The 14988-nt window shown below is 45.0% G+C and overlaps 1 protein-coding gene across 3 annotated transcripts in view; it reads right to left on the bottom strand.

The window, feature by feature from the left end:
* The window catches only part of SNX10 (sorting nexin 10), a 52416-nt gene that overhangs the window by 4588 nt on the left and 32840 nt on the right, over nucleotides 1-14988 (bottom strand). For all 3 annotated transcript variants that reach the window (XM_028751432.2, XM_028751433.2, XM_077937031.1), the window contains 2 exons: nucleotides 12142-12242; nucleotides 9997-10095 (listed from right to left, as the gene is read on the bottom strand). In XM_028751432.2, coding sequence (XP_028607265.2) covers nucleotides 9997-10095; nucleotides 12142-12242 — 200 coding nt within the window. The remainder of the gene's footprint in view (nucleotides 1-9996; nucleotides 10096-12141; nucleotides 12243-14988) is intronic.

Raw genomic sequence — 14988 nt, 5'->3', positions numbered from 1 at the left:
AACAGATTAATTTCGTCTTGCGAGGCACCACTGTATGAAGAATTAAGCAAATATTCTCCGGCTTGCTATTACCCTCCTAATGGTGAGTGAAGCAGCCTTTTTCTACCCGCAACTATTCAAACAACAGCAAATCTCCAAATACCCCACTTGCTATGAGGTGCAGTGGTTAGCGTTGGACTAGGCCTGAGGAGACAGGGGTACAAATCCTCACTCGGCCGTGAAGCTCACTGGGTGACCTCGGACCAGTCGTTGCCTCAGTCTAGCCTCTACCTCATAGGGTTGTTGGGGATAAATGACGAGGGGGAGAACCACGTACACAAACTTGAGCTTCTTGGATAAAATATGAGGTATAAATGAAATATATAAATAGCATATAGGGTATGAATGACTTTTCTTAAGCCATGTGATATATTGAATTCTGTTAATAAACAACGGATCAAATTGTAGCCAAAGTTAAGCATTTTACATTGAAGAAAGGGTTGCTCAATTCTTCCATCAAACTCACTAGGTCTTAATCTTAACTCAGAAACCTTTCTTGATGCCTTCAGTAGCTTCTATGGCTTCAAACCATAATTGACACAAAAAAGCAGTAGCATTGGTTTGTTTGTTTTTTTTAAAAAGGAAACTATCAGTGTTTGCTCTCTAAATTTGTTGCAAGATTAGGAAGAACGAAGGATCTTTTTTTAAAACAACATACTGACATCCCTATTTTTAAATTCAGAGTTTTGTAACAAAAAAGACTTTTGAATACAGCACGCATGCATGCAATTCAGTTCTCAGCAGGTTTTTTTTTTTGTAATAATAATAAAAAATGGTGCTATCAGTAGTTTGATTTTGCCACCCAACTAAAGCCTAAGTCACTATTCATGAGAGTATACTCTGTTACTGCTTTGTTGCTGTTTGAAATGTATTTTATTTTCTTTATAAAATAATCGGTAATCTTTAAAATTGATTTTTGATGGTTTGAGGCGTTGCGCCACAAAAGTAATGAGCACTAATGTCAATGATATTGGACAGAAATTCATTTTAGCTTTATTTCGTGTCCAGTGCAATTCTGCTAAGCCTTGAACCGACAAAGCCCTGTTATTAACTTGCTGGTAACCTAACACTTGGGAACAGCAAACAGAAGTGATAAAAGCACAGGTTGGTCAGCACCTCAAGGCTACCTTCTCTCTCTCCCCCCACTCCCTGCCCCCACCCCAATAGCTATAATTCAATTTCCAATTTTATTTTGCATTAGGCTCGTTATTTTACCGTTATTCCCTTTTCTGCTTAACAGTGCCATCTGGAGGTTATGAAAGAAGTGAAGGGACCAGAAATAATAAATCAGAAAGACGCCCCTTAAACAACAGGTACAGGAACTTGGCAGCGCAAACATGTCGATGCTGAGTCAACCTGTGAACTGAAATATGGGTTTTGTTCACCCACATGCCCTAAAATCATCTTTCCCCCAAGCTTTTTATTGTGAAATAAACCGTGGGGCTCCGATATTTTTTGCATTAAGAGGGTCTACTAGTTGAAATGTATAGTAAGCCCCGAGGGTTATGTTCTGGGAATCATGCCTAATGTCAAAATCACCTTAAAAGACCTTGGGTGCAATGGTGGGAAGGACTGCCAAAGTCTTTTTTTCCCGGATGCCTGTGCCCTATTTTTATTATTATTGTCAGGCGCATAAATCTGAATGTGCACAAGTTAAATGCTGGGATAGCTCAGTCAGTAAAGCATCAGACTCTTAATCTTAGGGTCACAGGTTCTAGGGCTGGGCGATATCTGGTTTTCAACATTGTGATATATCACCAGCTAAACATCAGGATATACTGATATATCACAATGTCTTAATGAAGGATGGAGTTATGTAGAGGCATTGGCTGGCTTCAGAGTTTTTCCCCACATTGTGATTTTTGCTTAGCGGGTACACACACACACACACACACACACACACACACACACACACCATGTTTTGCAATATATTGCCAGGTCAAAAATTATGAAACCGGTATCACAGTATAGACTTCAAACCAGTTTTGGGTAATATATGATGCCCAGCACTAGGGGGTTCGAGCCCCACATTGGGCAAAAGATTCCTGCATTGTAGGGGGCTGGACTAGATGACCCCTGGGTCCCTTACAACTCTACAATTCTAGGATTATAAGTTGCAGGCTTGCTGCAGAACTAACCACAAGTAGATGTAAATGTCTTGCTTGCCTGCCTCATATCTTGAGAGGAACACAGCACATAAGAGAAGGGGTTCTGCATGCATGCTACTGTAGGCACATCTGAGGGGAGATCCAGCCCCAGTCAGGACCTCCCCTTTGCCTGGAGGGTCTCTACATGTATAGCCCCCCTTTGGCAGGGAGAAATCCCCACCCTTTATATCAGCAGTGAGGGTTAGTAGGGATAGCCAACACAGTCATTATCCTTCTGCATTCTATCAGCAAAAAAGGGGGTTGTCTAAACTGTGGTCTAAGCCACTGAGCCCCTTGGGCTTGTCGATCAAAAGGTTGGTGGTTCAAATCCTCGCAACGGAATGAGCTCCCATTGCTCTGTCCCAACTCCTGCCAACCTAGCAGTTCGAAAGCACACCACTGCAAGTAGATAACTAGGTACCGCTGCAGCAGGAAGGTAAATGGTGTTTCCGTGCACTCTGGTTTCTGTCATGGTGTTCCGTTGCGCCAGAAGCGGTTTAGTCATACTAGCCACATGACCCGGAAAGCTGTCTGTGGACAAATGCCAGCTCCCTCGGTCTGAAAGAGAGACGAGCACTGCACCCCATAGTTACCTTTGACTGGACTCAACTGTCCAGGGGTTCTTTGCCTTTTTTTTTTAACTTGGCTGACAGGAGCAGGGTATCTTTCAAGGAAAACACCCCAGGGCAAGAGACAGGGAGAAAGAGGGCTAAATTTTCACACTGCAGTTTGACGTTACCAGCCAAATCCAAAATGGCAACACCTGCAGTGCACCTGAATTTACAGAACAACAAATAGATTTATATGAGGCTTCAATGCTCTTATTAAAGTGGGATACAATCAAAGGGTTTTACAGATTTTACATTTTCGTACACACCTGTATGGACCCATGAAGGGCCTGAGGCCTGCTTAGTGGCCGCACTCTTCCCTACCTAGTGGTGGAAGGGAAGACCAGTCTGTGCATGCTCAGAGGCACTCTCTGTTGCTTCTTATATTTGTGGGTCAAGATCCTGGCTCACATGAAGCTTGGAGCATTTGCATACAAAGAGGCTTTTGAAGATCCTAATCTCTGCTGGAACGGGAGCCCAAACCCACATTTTGGCTCCTCCAAAGAACAGTTTGTGCATAAAGTAATCTCTGCGATGTTTGCTTTTAGACCATCCGCAGAGGGCTCAGGATGAACAAATCAGAATGAATTTCTCCTCCCCGAGCTAAAAACAAGTATGTTTTAATAAAGGCAAAACATGTGGTTGGTCTTGTTTGGACAGAGGCCAAAATCTGGTTCTTTTCAACATGATTTTATTAGGTATATTACACACTGTTCTGTTGGAGGAGAGCATATGGCTGAGCAGCGCAACTTAATCCTAACTAAAGATTTCCTGTATCTTCTGTAACCCAATATAGTGACAGATGCAGGCCTGCATGTGTGCAGAAGGTTAACACTCTGATTTTGTTTTCAACAAATTTACTCAGCCCATTTACATCATATTATGATGGGAAGGCAGTGGAAGGGAGGGAGCAGAGGAGGAGGAGGCGAAACAAGACCGCAGAAACAAGCAAACACAGCCTGTGTTCTGGTGCCCTCTATTGAATGCACACACATAGATGTTTCAGCAGGAATCTTCGCGAAACGGAGGCTGCAATAAAGTTTACCAAAAAAAAATAAAAATGCAAAATAATAATAATAAAAGAACATTTTTAACAAAATTGAAAACTGAAATGAGCTTCCCATGTGTAAAAAAAGGTAGCGTACAAATTACATGTATGTTTTCAGGGTCTATTGTACTGACACTACCCAGAAAGAGAGAGGAAAATTCTTCCAGAGAATTGAGGCAATCCTAGAACTATAGAGTTGGAAGGGCCCACAAGTGTCATCTAGTCCAACCCCCTGAGACGCAAGAAACTTTTGCCCTGCGTGGTTCTCGAACCCACAACCCTGAGATCAAGGGTCTCATGCTCTACTGAGAATAAGGGGTTCTTAGCAGCCATTGGTTGAAAAAGCATGAAACGAGTTCCAGTTCTGGAAGTTTCATTCAGTATTTATTGGAGAATTGATTTGTTTTCTATTTGGAGTGTACTGTTTGGATCATTCCAGTGACTTGTACACAGTGTACCTTGTTTGTTATTATATAGTGGCCATGGTAGGTTTTGTTTCCATTTGCTTGTTCCACTTAATATCTTAATTGTTTCCTGTGACTTTGTCATTTTGTTGCTGACATTGGAAAACCCCTCTTTGGTTTTGTTGCATTTACAAATGCATTCTCTCGTACTTATCTCATGGGGGGGGGGGGGGGATAGCCATCCTCATAGTTTAGGGGAGAATTTGGGTCACTGCCATTTTTGTTTTAAAATCCAATTTTTCCCCCTGAGGTGGTTAATAGTAAGAAATCCAAGAAAGGGGATTTGCAGAGGGGTTCTGACTGCAGGACCCCAATGTATGAAACAGTATCCCCATGCAGTGCCAAATTTACGTATAAGCTAAACAAGCTGTAGCTTAGGGCCTCACTCTCTTGGGGGGGCCACAAAAAAAGTTTAAAGGGGGGGAACTGGGTGTATATTTCCAATATATAAGATAAAAAATAAAATAAAACCTACATACAGCAACGGTGTTTTGCGTTGGGTATGGACCTATTAGGTCCATAAATTACCATACAGCATATATTCAACACAAAAAACAGCGACAATTTGTTGTTGACAAAGGACAGCTGGACATATAAAGGGCCCCATTACCTTCAGTAGCTTAGGGCAGGCTTCCTCAACTTCAGCCCTCCAGATGTTTTTGGCCTACAACTCCCATGATCCCTAGCTAGCAGGACCAGTGGTCAGGGATGATGGGAATTGTAGTCTCAAAACATCTGGAGGGCCGAGGTTTAGGAAGCCTGGCTTAGGGCCTCAACAAACCTAAATCCGGCCCTGTCCCCATGATGTTGTGGGCATTAAATTCCAGCACACATTCCACAACCCCCAATGTTATGCGGACTCACTCACCCTTTCTGCAGAAAATCTGGTACATTTTAAAAAAACCTGTTGCCACTCTCAGCAATGGGCAGCACCGTAATGGGGGGGGGGGGGTTGCCCGTGTGAAACCTCCAGAGGAGCACCCTTGAGCCTGTGTGTGTGTGTGTGTGTGTGTGTGCGCGCGCGTGCGTGCGTGCATGCGTGCGCGCGTGTGTGTGTACAGAAATGTTTTTTGGGGGGGGATTGGGTGCCAAACTGGGTCTTTGACCCAGGAGAAGTAAAGCCTAGTTTTGCCTCTGGCAACAGGTATTCTTGGCTCGCTCCTCTGCCCTCGCTCCCATGGCAGCAGACAGAAGGAAGTATAATCGTGCCAGAGAGAGCAGCGATGGGCCTACCTAAGCTTCCACAACATTGGTGGGGTCCTCTTTCATCCCCTTCCCTTAGGAAGGGCGGTTTCCTTTCATTTGCTCCAATAAACGGAAACAACCCCCATAAGAGACCAGAGTTCACACTGCCGACTAGTTCATAGACTGTGCATCTGTTCAAGGAGGGTAGATGTACCATCCTAGTCAGACACTATCAACAGAAATTTGTGTGGGGCCTGGACTTATGGTTTGGCATACATTCTAGTCAGGAACCTCTCCCTTTCCTCCCTCTCCTAGATGCAGTGGGGGGGGGGAGCCCCACAGAAAGTTGGAACTCGAACCCTAGGCTGCTTTTTCGCTGCCCTCCTCCGTGTTTCCAGAGATTCAGGCCATAAGCAGCTTCTGGCACCGAAACAGCCACGGCTATTTATAAAAGCTGCAGACCGTTTTATGTCGGTGCTGCGCTGGCTCTGCAGAGAGAGACAAAAAGCCTGTGCGTAAAAATTAATTAATTGGGAGCGCCTGCTCGTTCACTTTAATAAAAACCCAGCCTCTGGTTTAGATTTTCAAAGTAGGAGAACAGAGCATGTCCAATGTTGAGGGACAGGCTCTGCCCCTTCCCTCAAGATTCTGGGCAGGGCAAGCTCAGATTCCGCTCGGCAGGAAACCTGCAGGCCTCTGAACACCTTTAGCTCCTCTGAAACATAAGGAGCTGCCTTTCTACCCATTTAGTTCTTCTGTCTCCTCGGGGATCCAGGCAGGGGGCAGGGATTGAAACCAGGGACCTTTGGCAAGCAGGGAACCTCTGTCCACAAGCCCTCAAACCTCAACCGTGGTTGATCCAGTTTAAAGCTATATTCACTGTAGAAAAACCAGTCTGCATAGTTGTCTCACAAATACAGGTATCCCTAATGCTATTCAGTCTTGTACGTATTTCTAGGGGTAAATCCAGGGGCATTTTGTGGCCCTCACTGGACCACAGAACTGGAAAAAATGGTTTTGTGGGTGGAGAAATGGCTTGTGAACAGGAAATTTAGATGGGGCGGAGGTCCTGATCTCAAAAGTGGCACAATTTGGGTGCCCAAGAAGGGCACATAATTGCTTTACACAATTCAGAGGCTATTCTTATGTGAGTGAGGCTTCCTAATTCTAATTTAGGAACGTGCTTTCAATTTTCCTGTTGGCTGTAGTAGTTCCCTTACATCTCTGGGCTAAAATCGGTATGTTTATTTTGAGCATTTCTTCCCTTTCCAGGGAATTTGCACCTTGGAAAGGCTGGGAATCCCTTATTTATGAATTATGCTCCATTACACAATGCAACTCTCTCCTCTTCCATCTTCCTGCTCAACCCACGAGCCAAGGAACATAAATACAGGATCCCATACCCCTCACTACACATTACACAGATGGGGGATTCCCCAGCCCTTCCAGTTTGCGACACCCCAAGGCAGATCCTCCATCAGACGATCAGCCCACTGATGTTTATGTGGCCACAGGATGGAAGGGAATGCTTGTATAAACACTGTAACAGGAGCTATAATCCTAGCTGTTTCTCCCAGACGTTATAAATCCTGCTTATGAATAAGAGTCCTCTGCGCCAGTAAAAAATGGCAGCTGCAGGCAATGAAAGTACATCAGGGCTTTCCCTCACTGGATCTTTCCTAGGTAATCTCACTGCGGTGAAGAAAAATTATGGGAAGCTTTATGGGACAGGATAGAAGCTAAAGGTGTGGAGGGGACAGGGGATCAAATATGAAATAAGGTTTATTTTGGCAAAAATAAACTGTTCTGAGCATGCCAATAGCAAAAAAAATGAGTGTAGATACAGTGGTACCTCGGGTTACATACGCTTCAGGTTACATACACTTCAGGTTACAGACTCCGCTAACCCAGAAATATTACCTCGGGTTAAGAACTTTGCTTCAGGATGAGAACAGAAATCGGCAGCAGCAGGAGGCCCCATTAGCTAAAGTGGTGCTTCAGGTAAAGAACAGTTTCAGGTTAAGAACGGACCTCCGGAACGAATTAAGTACGTAACCAGAGGTACCACTGTATATAGCATTATGACAAGACAGTGCTGTTCACAGCATCTAATACCAATAACACAATACAGTCGTACATTCGTTCTTGAATGCTTTGGTACTTGTACGTTTTGGCTCCCAAACTCTGAAAAGCCAGGGGTGTTCTGGTTTTCAAACATTTTTGGAAGCTGAACATCTGAAGCAGCTTCCGCTTGAGTGCAGGAAGCTTCTGCAGCCAATCAGAAGCTGCGCCTTGGTTTTCGAACGGTTTCAGGAGTCGTACAGACTCCTGGAATGGATTGAGTTCGAGAACCAAGGTTCCACTGTATTAGAATGGGATTGTTTTTACAGCTGAATAAAGTGTTGGCCCATAGACCTGAGCAAGATTCTTTTTAACAGCTGAATGGCCATCAAAAATGGATTGGCCATGTGAACAAGGGTTGGTGAATGGATTTACAATCGTCGTAATTTTATATAAGAACATATGGGGAGCTCTGGTGAGTGAGGCCATAGGCTCATCTAGTCTAGCATCCAGTGTCGGATTTACGTATAAGCTAAACAAGCTATAGCTTAGGGCCCTGCTCTCTTGGGGGCCCCCAAAAAAATTAAAGGGAAAAAAAACCCCTGGATGCACATTTCCAAGATATAAGTTCAACAATTACTTTGATAAAAGACATATTTTGTTATGTGCAAATGGCTTTAGATACCTATTAGGTCCATAAATTACCATGTAGCATATATTCAACACAAAAAACAGTGACAATTTGTTGTTGACAAAGGACAGCTGGACATATAAGGGGCCCCATTACCTTCAGTAGCTTAGGGCCTCATCAAACCAGCATCCCATTCTCTCAGCGGCCAAACAGATCCCTAGAGGAAGCCTGTACACAGGATGTGACCGTTAGGACCACTGTGGACTTAATGGTCTTACAGCGGTAAGCAGCTCTGTTGAGCAGAGCCCTAGAATTCTGCCCCAAATCCGACCACGGTGACACCACTGATTTTCAAGAGGGTTACTAATCGATTTCACCATTCCAAAGGAGAAGGTTCGACAGCGGCTGCATGCTTGCTGGACACAACCAAAATGATCACAGAGATGGAGCAATCCCCCTATGAAACAAGCTTGCAGGATTGGGGATTTCTCAGTTTAGCGCTCGGGAAACTCAGGTCCCAGCTGTTTTTGAGACTACAACTCCCATCACCCCTAGCTAGCAAGGTCAGGGATGATGGGAACTGTAGTCCAGAAACAGCTGGAGGCCCCAGTTTGGGAAACACTGGTTTAGAGAAAAGTTAACACAATAGACCTTTATAAAATTATGTCTGGCATGCAGAAGGAGGGCAGAGAAGAGGTTTTTCTCCCTCTCTCCCAACCTGGAACTCAACGACAGCCAAAGAAGCTGCAGGCTGGAAGATTCAGAACTGAGAGTACAGCTTCACACAGTGTATAGTTGAGCTGTGGAACTCATTGCCACAGGAGGCAATGCTGTACAAAATCATACAGAATAAAGCTTTCAATGGCTACAAGCCACGATGGCTCGGCTCGGCCTCCACAATCAGAGCCAGCAATGCTTCTGAATATCACTTGCTGGAAGCCACAGGAAAGGAGAGTGTGGGTCTTGCGTTCGGGTCTTGCTTGGCGGTTTCCCATAAGCATCCGGTCGGCTACTGTGAGAACAGGATGCTAGACTGGATGGGCCCTTGGCCTGATCCAGCACGTTCGCCTTATGTTCTTATGAAATCTGGGGACTATGCTTCTAATTTGCAGGTACATTAAAAAAGCAATTATAATAGAAGGTTGAGAAGGTGATTAAAGAAGAAGAATGAAGCAATAATATCAGGAATGTAATGGACATATGTTTGCAACGGGAGTGGGAAAGCAACGGTATTTTGGGGGGGGGATGTATTAAATTTAAATAATTTGGATGGATTTGTTAAAATGTGGGAAACTAATAAAAATTAATATTTAAAAAAGAGCAATTATTGCCGTGAAACTCCCACTGATGCTGCAATCCTCATCACAACACAATACATACCAAACACAATACAGTACCGAACACAATACATACACTGTCTCTTTATTTAAGTAAGGCTTTAATATTCTTTGTGCTGCAAAAAAGGACAATTTAAGCCTCTTGCCTGTTTTGCGCCTGTTGAGCTTGCAGCAGGGAGTGGCAATTTAGTTTCTTCACCGTATCACGTTTCAATAAAAACATACATACATGCAGTGCTCCTTCAAAGGGTAAAAGGGGGAGGGGATCCCAGAGTAAACAAAACGTTACAGGAATGGAAACAGAGTGTGCTCAGCATCTCAGCCACTTTATGCAGCCCCTTACCTGGGAGCTTGTGCAAATGCACAACTGTGGCCACAAGGTGGCTGTCGTGTACAAGGGATGAGGGCCCCGGAAATTAATGACCTCATTAAAACAAGAAAACCACCAAACAGGAAGAATAAGCAAGCGCACTCACTTTTGGAGGAACTGCTGCAAGCCTTGTCGGCGCTGGTCCACGTGTTGGGGGTTATTGGTGTTGAAAAAGGGCGTTCGGGCTGGAAGTTCTGGCAGTTGTCTTTAAAACACACACACAAAGCAGAAAGCGTGAGTAGCCCAAAATGAAAAGCATGGATAAAAATGCTTTTGTGGGTTTGTTTGTTAAAAGCGGGGGGTGGGGTTCAGCCGGAACTCAAGTTTCAGCACCTCTTAGGTGGGCACCATTGCCATTATAAGAGAACAAGGGAGGCGTTCCTGGTGAACACCTCTTTTTCTAGATAAATAGCACTGGTTAAAAGGATTGCTGAACTCAGATGAAACAATACTGACTTGGGATTTCTATGGGCAACTACTTAACACCTGGCAAAGCTAATAGCCACACACTTTGACAGCAAACTTCAGAGTTGCAGCCATGTTCGCTTGTTGCGGCAAAAGCTATGAACCGTTTGAGGGGAAGCTAAATATTAGCTGATAACACTGCAGCAACAGCTTCCATGGGCTACTACGCTCTCCTTCATTTGATACATGAAGTGTTAGATGGCGGTATCTCTCCTATCCTTTATTCCTCCCTCCCTCAGCAATTATGTTTTTTTTACATTGCTATCTCAGCTTTCTTCCATCTTGGAAAACAAGGTGACATATGTTTGGTTCCCAGGCATGGCCTATGCAGGCACTGACCCAGACCTCTTGGCTTCCATGACGTGGTGGCCCTATGTGCTTTCAAGACCATAGTTTCACTGGCAGAGGAGTGTTCTGAATGTGCTATCTGTATGATGACCAAAGCCAGCTTAATAAGAACAGTAGCTCGATTCAGACAACACACAAAGCCATAGTTAAGAGAGCTCAGCTATGGCTTGGTGCGATGTCTGAATTGACAAACTATGGCCAGCAAATGAGAATGAAAAATCACAGCTTGTTCATGATTAAAAGGTAAAGGTAAAGAACCCCTGACAGTTAAGTCCAGTCACAGACGACTCTGGGGTTGCGACGCTCATCTCACTTTACTGGCCGAGGGAGCCGGTATTTGTCCATAGACAGTTTTTCTGGGTCATATGACCAGCAATACTAAGCTGCTTAGGCAAAACCAGAGCAGCGCATGGAAACACCGTTTACCTTCCCACCGGAGTGGTACCTATTTATCTACTTGCACTGGCATGCTTTCAAACTGCTAGGTTGGCAGGAGCTGGGACCGAACAACGGGAGCTCACCCCGTCGCGGGGATTCGAACCGCTGACCTTCCGATCAGCAAGCCCAAGGCTCAGTGGTTTACACCACAGTACCCACACTAACTAAACTGGGATTGCATGTGCATTGCTGAATGGGTGGGTACCCTTCTCATGTGTGACTGATGTTGTAGCTTCCTCTGTACCTCATCCACAAAATGTTCTCCTTCCTTTGTGCCATGTAAAAAAAATATGTTAAGTTGTTCTGGCAGAGGCCTGTCTGTTTTAATTATTTGCCAGGCATTTAGCAAAACGTTCAGCATCCTTTTGTTGCATAGCACTTAGCAAAACGTCAAGGACTTCATAAATAATACAGGATATTATTAATAGCACAAGAGACTTGGGAAAGGCAGAGGCACTACAGGGATGGTTTGAATGGAAGCCTTTGCTTCCCTCTTCTCCATGTCCCCTACCCTGCAAGCATATAACACTGATTATTGGTGCAGGGTCGGTCCAAGATATTTTGCTGCCCAAGGCAAAGGACAAGGAAAAGCCCTGCACCTCCTGCATGCAAAAGCCAACTGAACTGGCATCTGAATCTTATTTCGACACTGGAAACAGAGCATAGCCTTCAATGCCCTGAGGGAAGCAGGCTAGGGGACAAGGCATGTGGCACACACAGCACAGCCTCTAGCATTTTATTGCCATTCCCCCACCCCAACATCTCCTGTGCTGAGGAGGCTGCTTCACTCTGTCTATTGGTAGGGCCGGTCCTGACAAGGAGGCAAGAAAGATCAAGCGTTTCTCCCCCCCCCCCCCCCACAGCACTAGATCAAGGCTATATTTCCTATTCCTCTTTCAGAAAAAAAAAATGAGGTTTTTAACCTACCCTCTGGGAGAGGGAAAAGCTAGGTGTACGCTTTAATATAGCGAGTTTCAGAAACGTTTGGACATTGACTCACATTAGCGCTGCGTTACTTTGAAGTCTCTGGCGAAGCCACACGAATTCTCGAAAGCGCCGCCGGACGCAAGACGTTTTCCTCGTAAAGCACATGCTGTTTGTCTGTAAAGAAACAGGACTTGTTCACCGTGACTCGAAGATGCGCCGCCTTCCCAATACCCAAGAACTTCATTGTTTGCATCCATCCAATGGAGTGTGCCTCTGGGGGTGAAGTCAGACTGCTGCAGTAAAGTGACCTTCCTGGGAAGCAAGCCTGGGCAGTGTGCATGGAGGTCCTGGGCGGCCCACATGACAAGACCTCAGCCTCGCTGATGTGGTCCAAAGGAAAGCAGCGCAATATGTACAGCACCAGCTTAGCTTCAGAAGTTGCCGGAAGGAGGAGCGCAAGGCATGGCGAGGTAGCAAATGCTCAGCAGGCCCCTTTCTTAACCCCAGGCCTCTGTGCCACCTAACAAGTGCCTTCTAAAACTGCCCCTGAATGTCAGAACAGTGCAAATTGCTGGAGCTGCAACCCAAATGGAAAACGTGGAGGTTTCAGCCGATGTACTTGCAAGGCTTGGAAATCCCTTTGATCCCAAACAGGATTTTAGTTCCCAGACCAGAATCTGCAAACCCCGTCCCAAACAATCCACAGTTAAACAGAGAATCCAGGAGAACCTTGAATCAGATCACGGGAACATCTTTGCATGTGACTGCCAGGTTAAAATAATTATCATCTAAAGCACAAGGCTAAGTTAAAGCCATGGTTGTTTTCCCAGTAGTGATGTATGGAAGTGAGAGCTGGACCATAACGAAGGCTGATCGGCAAGATCCTAGACAGCATCTTAAAAAGCAGAGACATCACCTTGCCAACAAAGGTCCGTATAGTTAAAGCTATGGTTTTCCCAGTAGTGATGTATGGAAGTGAGAGCTGGACCATAAAGAAGGCTGATCGCCAAAGAATTGATGCTTTTGAATTATGGTGCTGGAGGAGACTCTTGAGAGTCATGGACTGCAAGAAGATCAAACGCATCCATTCTTAAGGAAATCAGCCCTGAGTGCTCACTGGAAGGACAGATCATGAAGCCGAGGCTCCAATACTTTGGCCACCTCATGAGAAGAGAAGACTCCCTGGAAAAGACCCTGATGTTGGGAAAGATGCAAGGCACAAGAAGAAGGGGACGACAGAGGACGAGATGGTTGGACAGTGTTCTCGAAGCCACAAACATGAGTCTGACCAAACTGCGGGAGGCAGTGGAAGACAGAAGTGCCTGGCGTGCTCTGGTCCATGGGGTCACAAAGAGTCGGACATGACTAAACGACTAAACAACAACAAAAGCACAAGGCCATGTTTCCATTACAGTTCTTTTGATACATGTAATGTTTGAGGAAGACTGTGGATGCTGTTGTATGTAGTGAAAGAACCAAAATATTAAAGTCTACATTTTTTAAAAGCCCATCCAACATCCTGATTCTTACTCCTAGAAGTCTAAGTGCTTCCCTATATCTCCACCAATGTCCTTATCCTGTTCTATTAAATACAATGCAATTATCACAGATGCCACTGATAGCTGCTTCACGAGACCAAGTCAGTCACCCAACTGCTTCCTGAAAGATAAAATGCATCACCTGTTCATGAAACTATGCCCCGTGTTATCACTCATGTGGTTGCTTTTCCTAGTCTCACTAGCGTACTGGATTAAATCAAGAAGATTATTTCTCTTTACTTATCAAAACTCCAGAGCACAGGGAGAAAGGAAGGGTTAGGATTATTCTCCAAACTGCAGCTTGAACAATCAGAAATGACACTTCTGTGCATAATGCTACACTTCCTTTCCACCCAATTTATGCCAAGAAATCAGATCGGGGCAAGTTGTAATTTGCACAAACCGGGAGCGGATGAAAAGAACTGCCGTGTGGGGAAAGAGCAGGTATGTGGATTCAGACAAGAGGGTGAAATTCAAAAGGGTGGCTGCAGCCTTCAGACTTGGCCATTACATCTGAAGCAGGTAAAACTAGGGTACAGGATTCAATAACCACCCAATAATAAACTGCCTTAGCAAAAATATCAAGTTATTGGAAACAGCACTCCCCCCAGTATGGGCCTGGAGTAAGACAGAGTCCCTATGTACTTAAATAAAACTGCCTGTGTTTTAGTAGGAAAAAACAACAACACTTGCAAGGACTCTAAATGTATTCTTTTTAACTTCAGATACCTTTCTACATCTGAAGAAAGGTGGTGGCTTCTCCTCCACTGGAGGTTTTTAAACAGAGGTTGAGGGGTCATCTGTCAGGCAGAGGGCCTTCTGGGTAGTGGCGCCCTCCCATCAGATGCCAAGGAAATAAACAACCATCTGACTTTTAGAAGACATCTGAAGGCAGCTCTGTTTAGGGAAGTTTTAATGTTTGATGTTTTAATGTCAGATGTTTTCTAAAAGTCAGATAGTTGTATATTTCCTTGACATCTGATGGGAGGGTGTTCCATGGGGCGGGCACCACCACCGAGAAGGCCCTCTGTCTGGTTCCCTGTAACCTCACTTCTTGCAGTGAGGGAACTGCTAGAAGGCCCTCGGTGCTGGATCTCAGTGTCCGGGCTGAACGATGGGGGTGAAGACACTCCTTCAGGTATACTGGGCTGCGGCATAATTGGCACTTTCGTAGAAAACATCACAAGGCAGCACGCAGACTAAAAACATGCAATAAAAAATGTCAGACACCATTGGGTTAAGAGCTGGCTGGCAGGGTCCCTTTCTGGATTGTATGGCCAAACTTCTACTGGCAAGGAGTTCCACAGGTCAGAGCCTGCCACACTAAAGGCTTGAGGAGGAGGAGGAGGAGGAGGAGGAGGAGGAGGAGGAGGAGGAGGAGT

The sequence above is a fragment of the Podarcis muralis genome, chromosome 12 (genome assembly GCF_964188315.1).
Source record: "Podarcis muralis chromosome 12, rPodMur119.hap1.1, whole genome shotgun sequence".
Lineage (NCBI taxonomy): Eukaryota > Metazoa > Chordata > Lepidosauria > Squamata > Lacertidae > Podarcis > Podarcis muralis.
The sequence above is the reverse complement of the archived record's forward strand: the minus strand, read 5'-3'. Positions and strand labels throughout refer to the sequence as shown.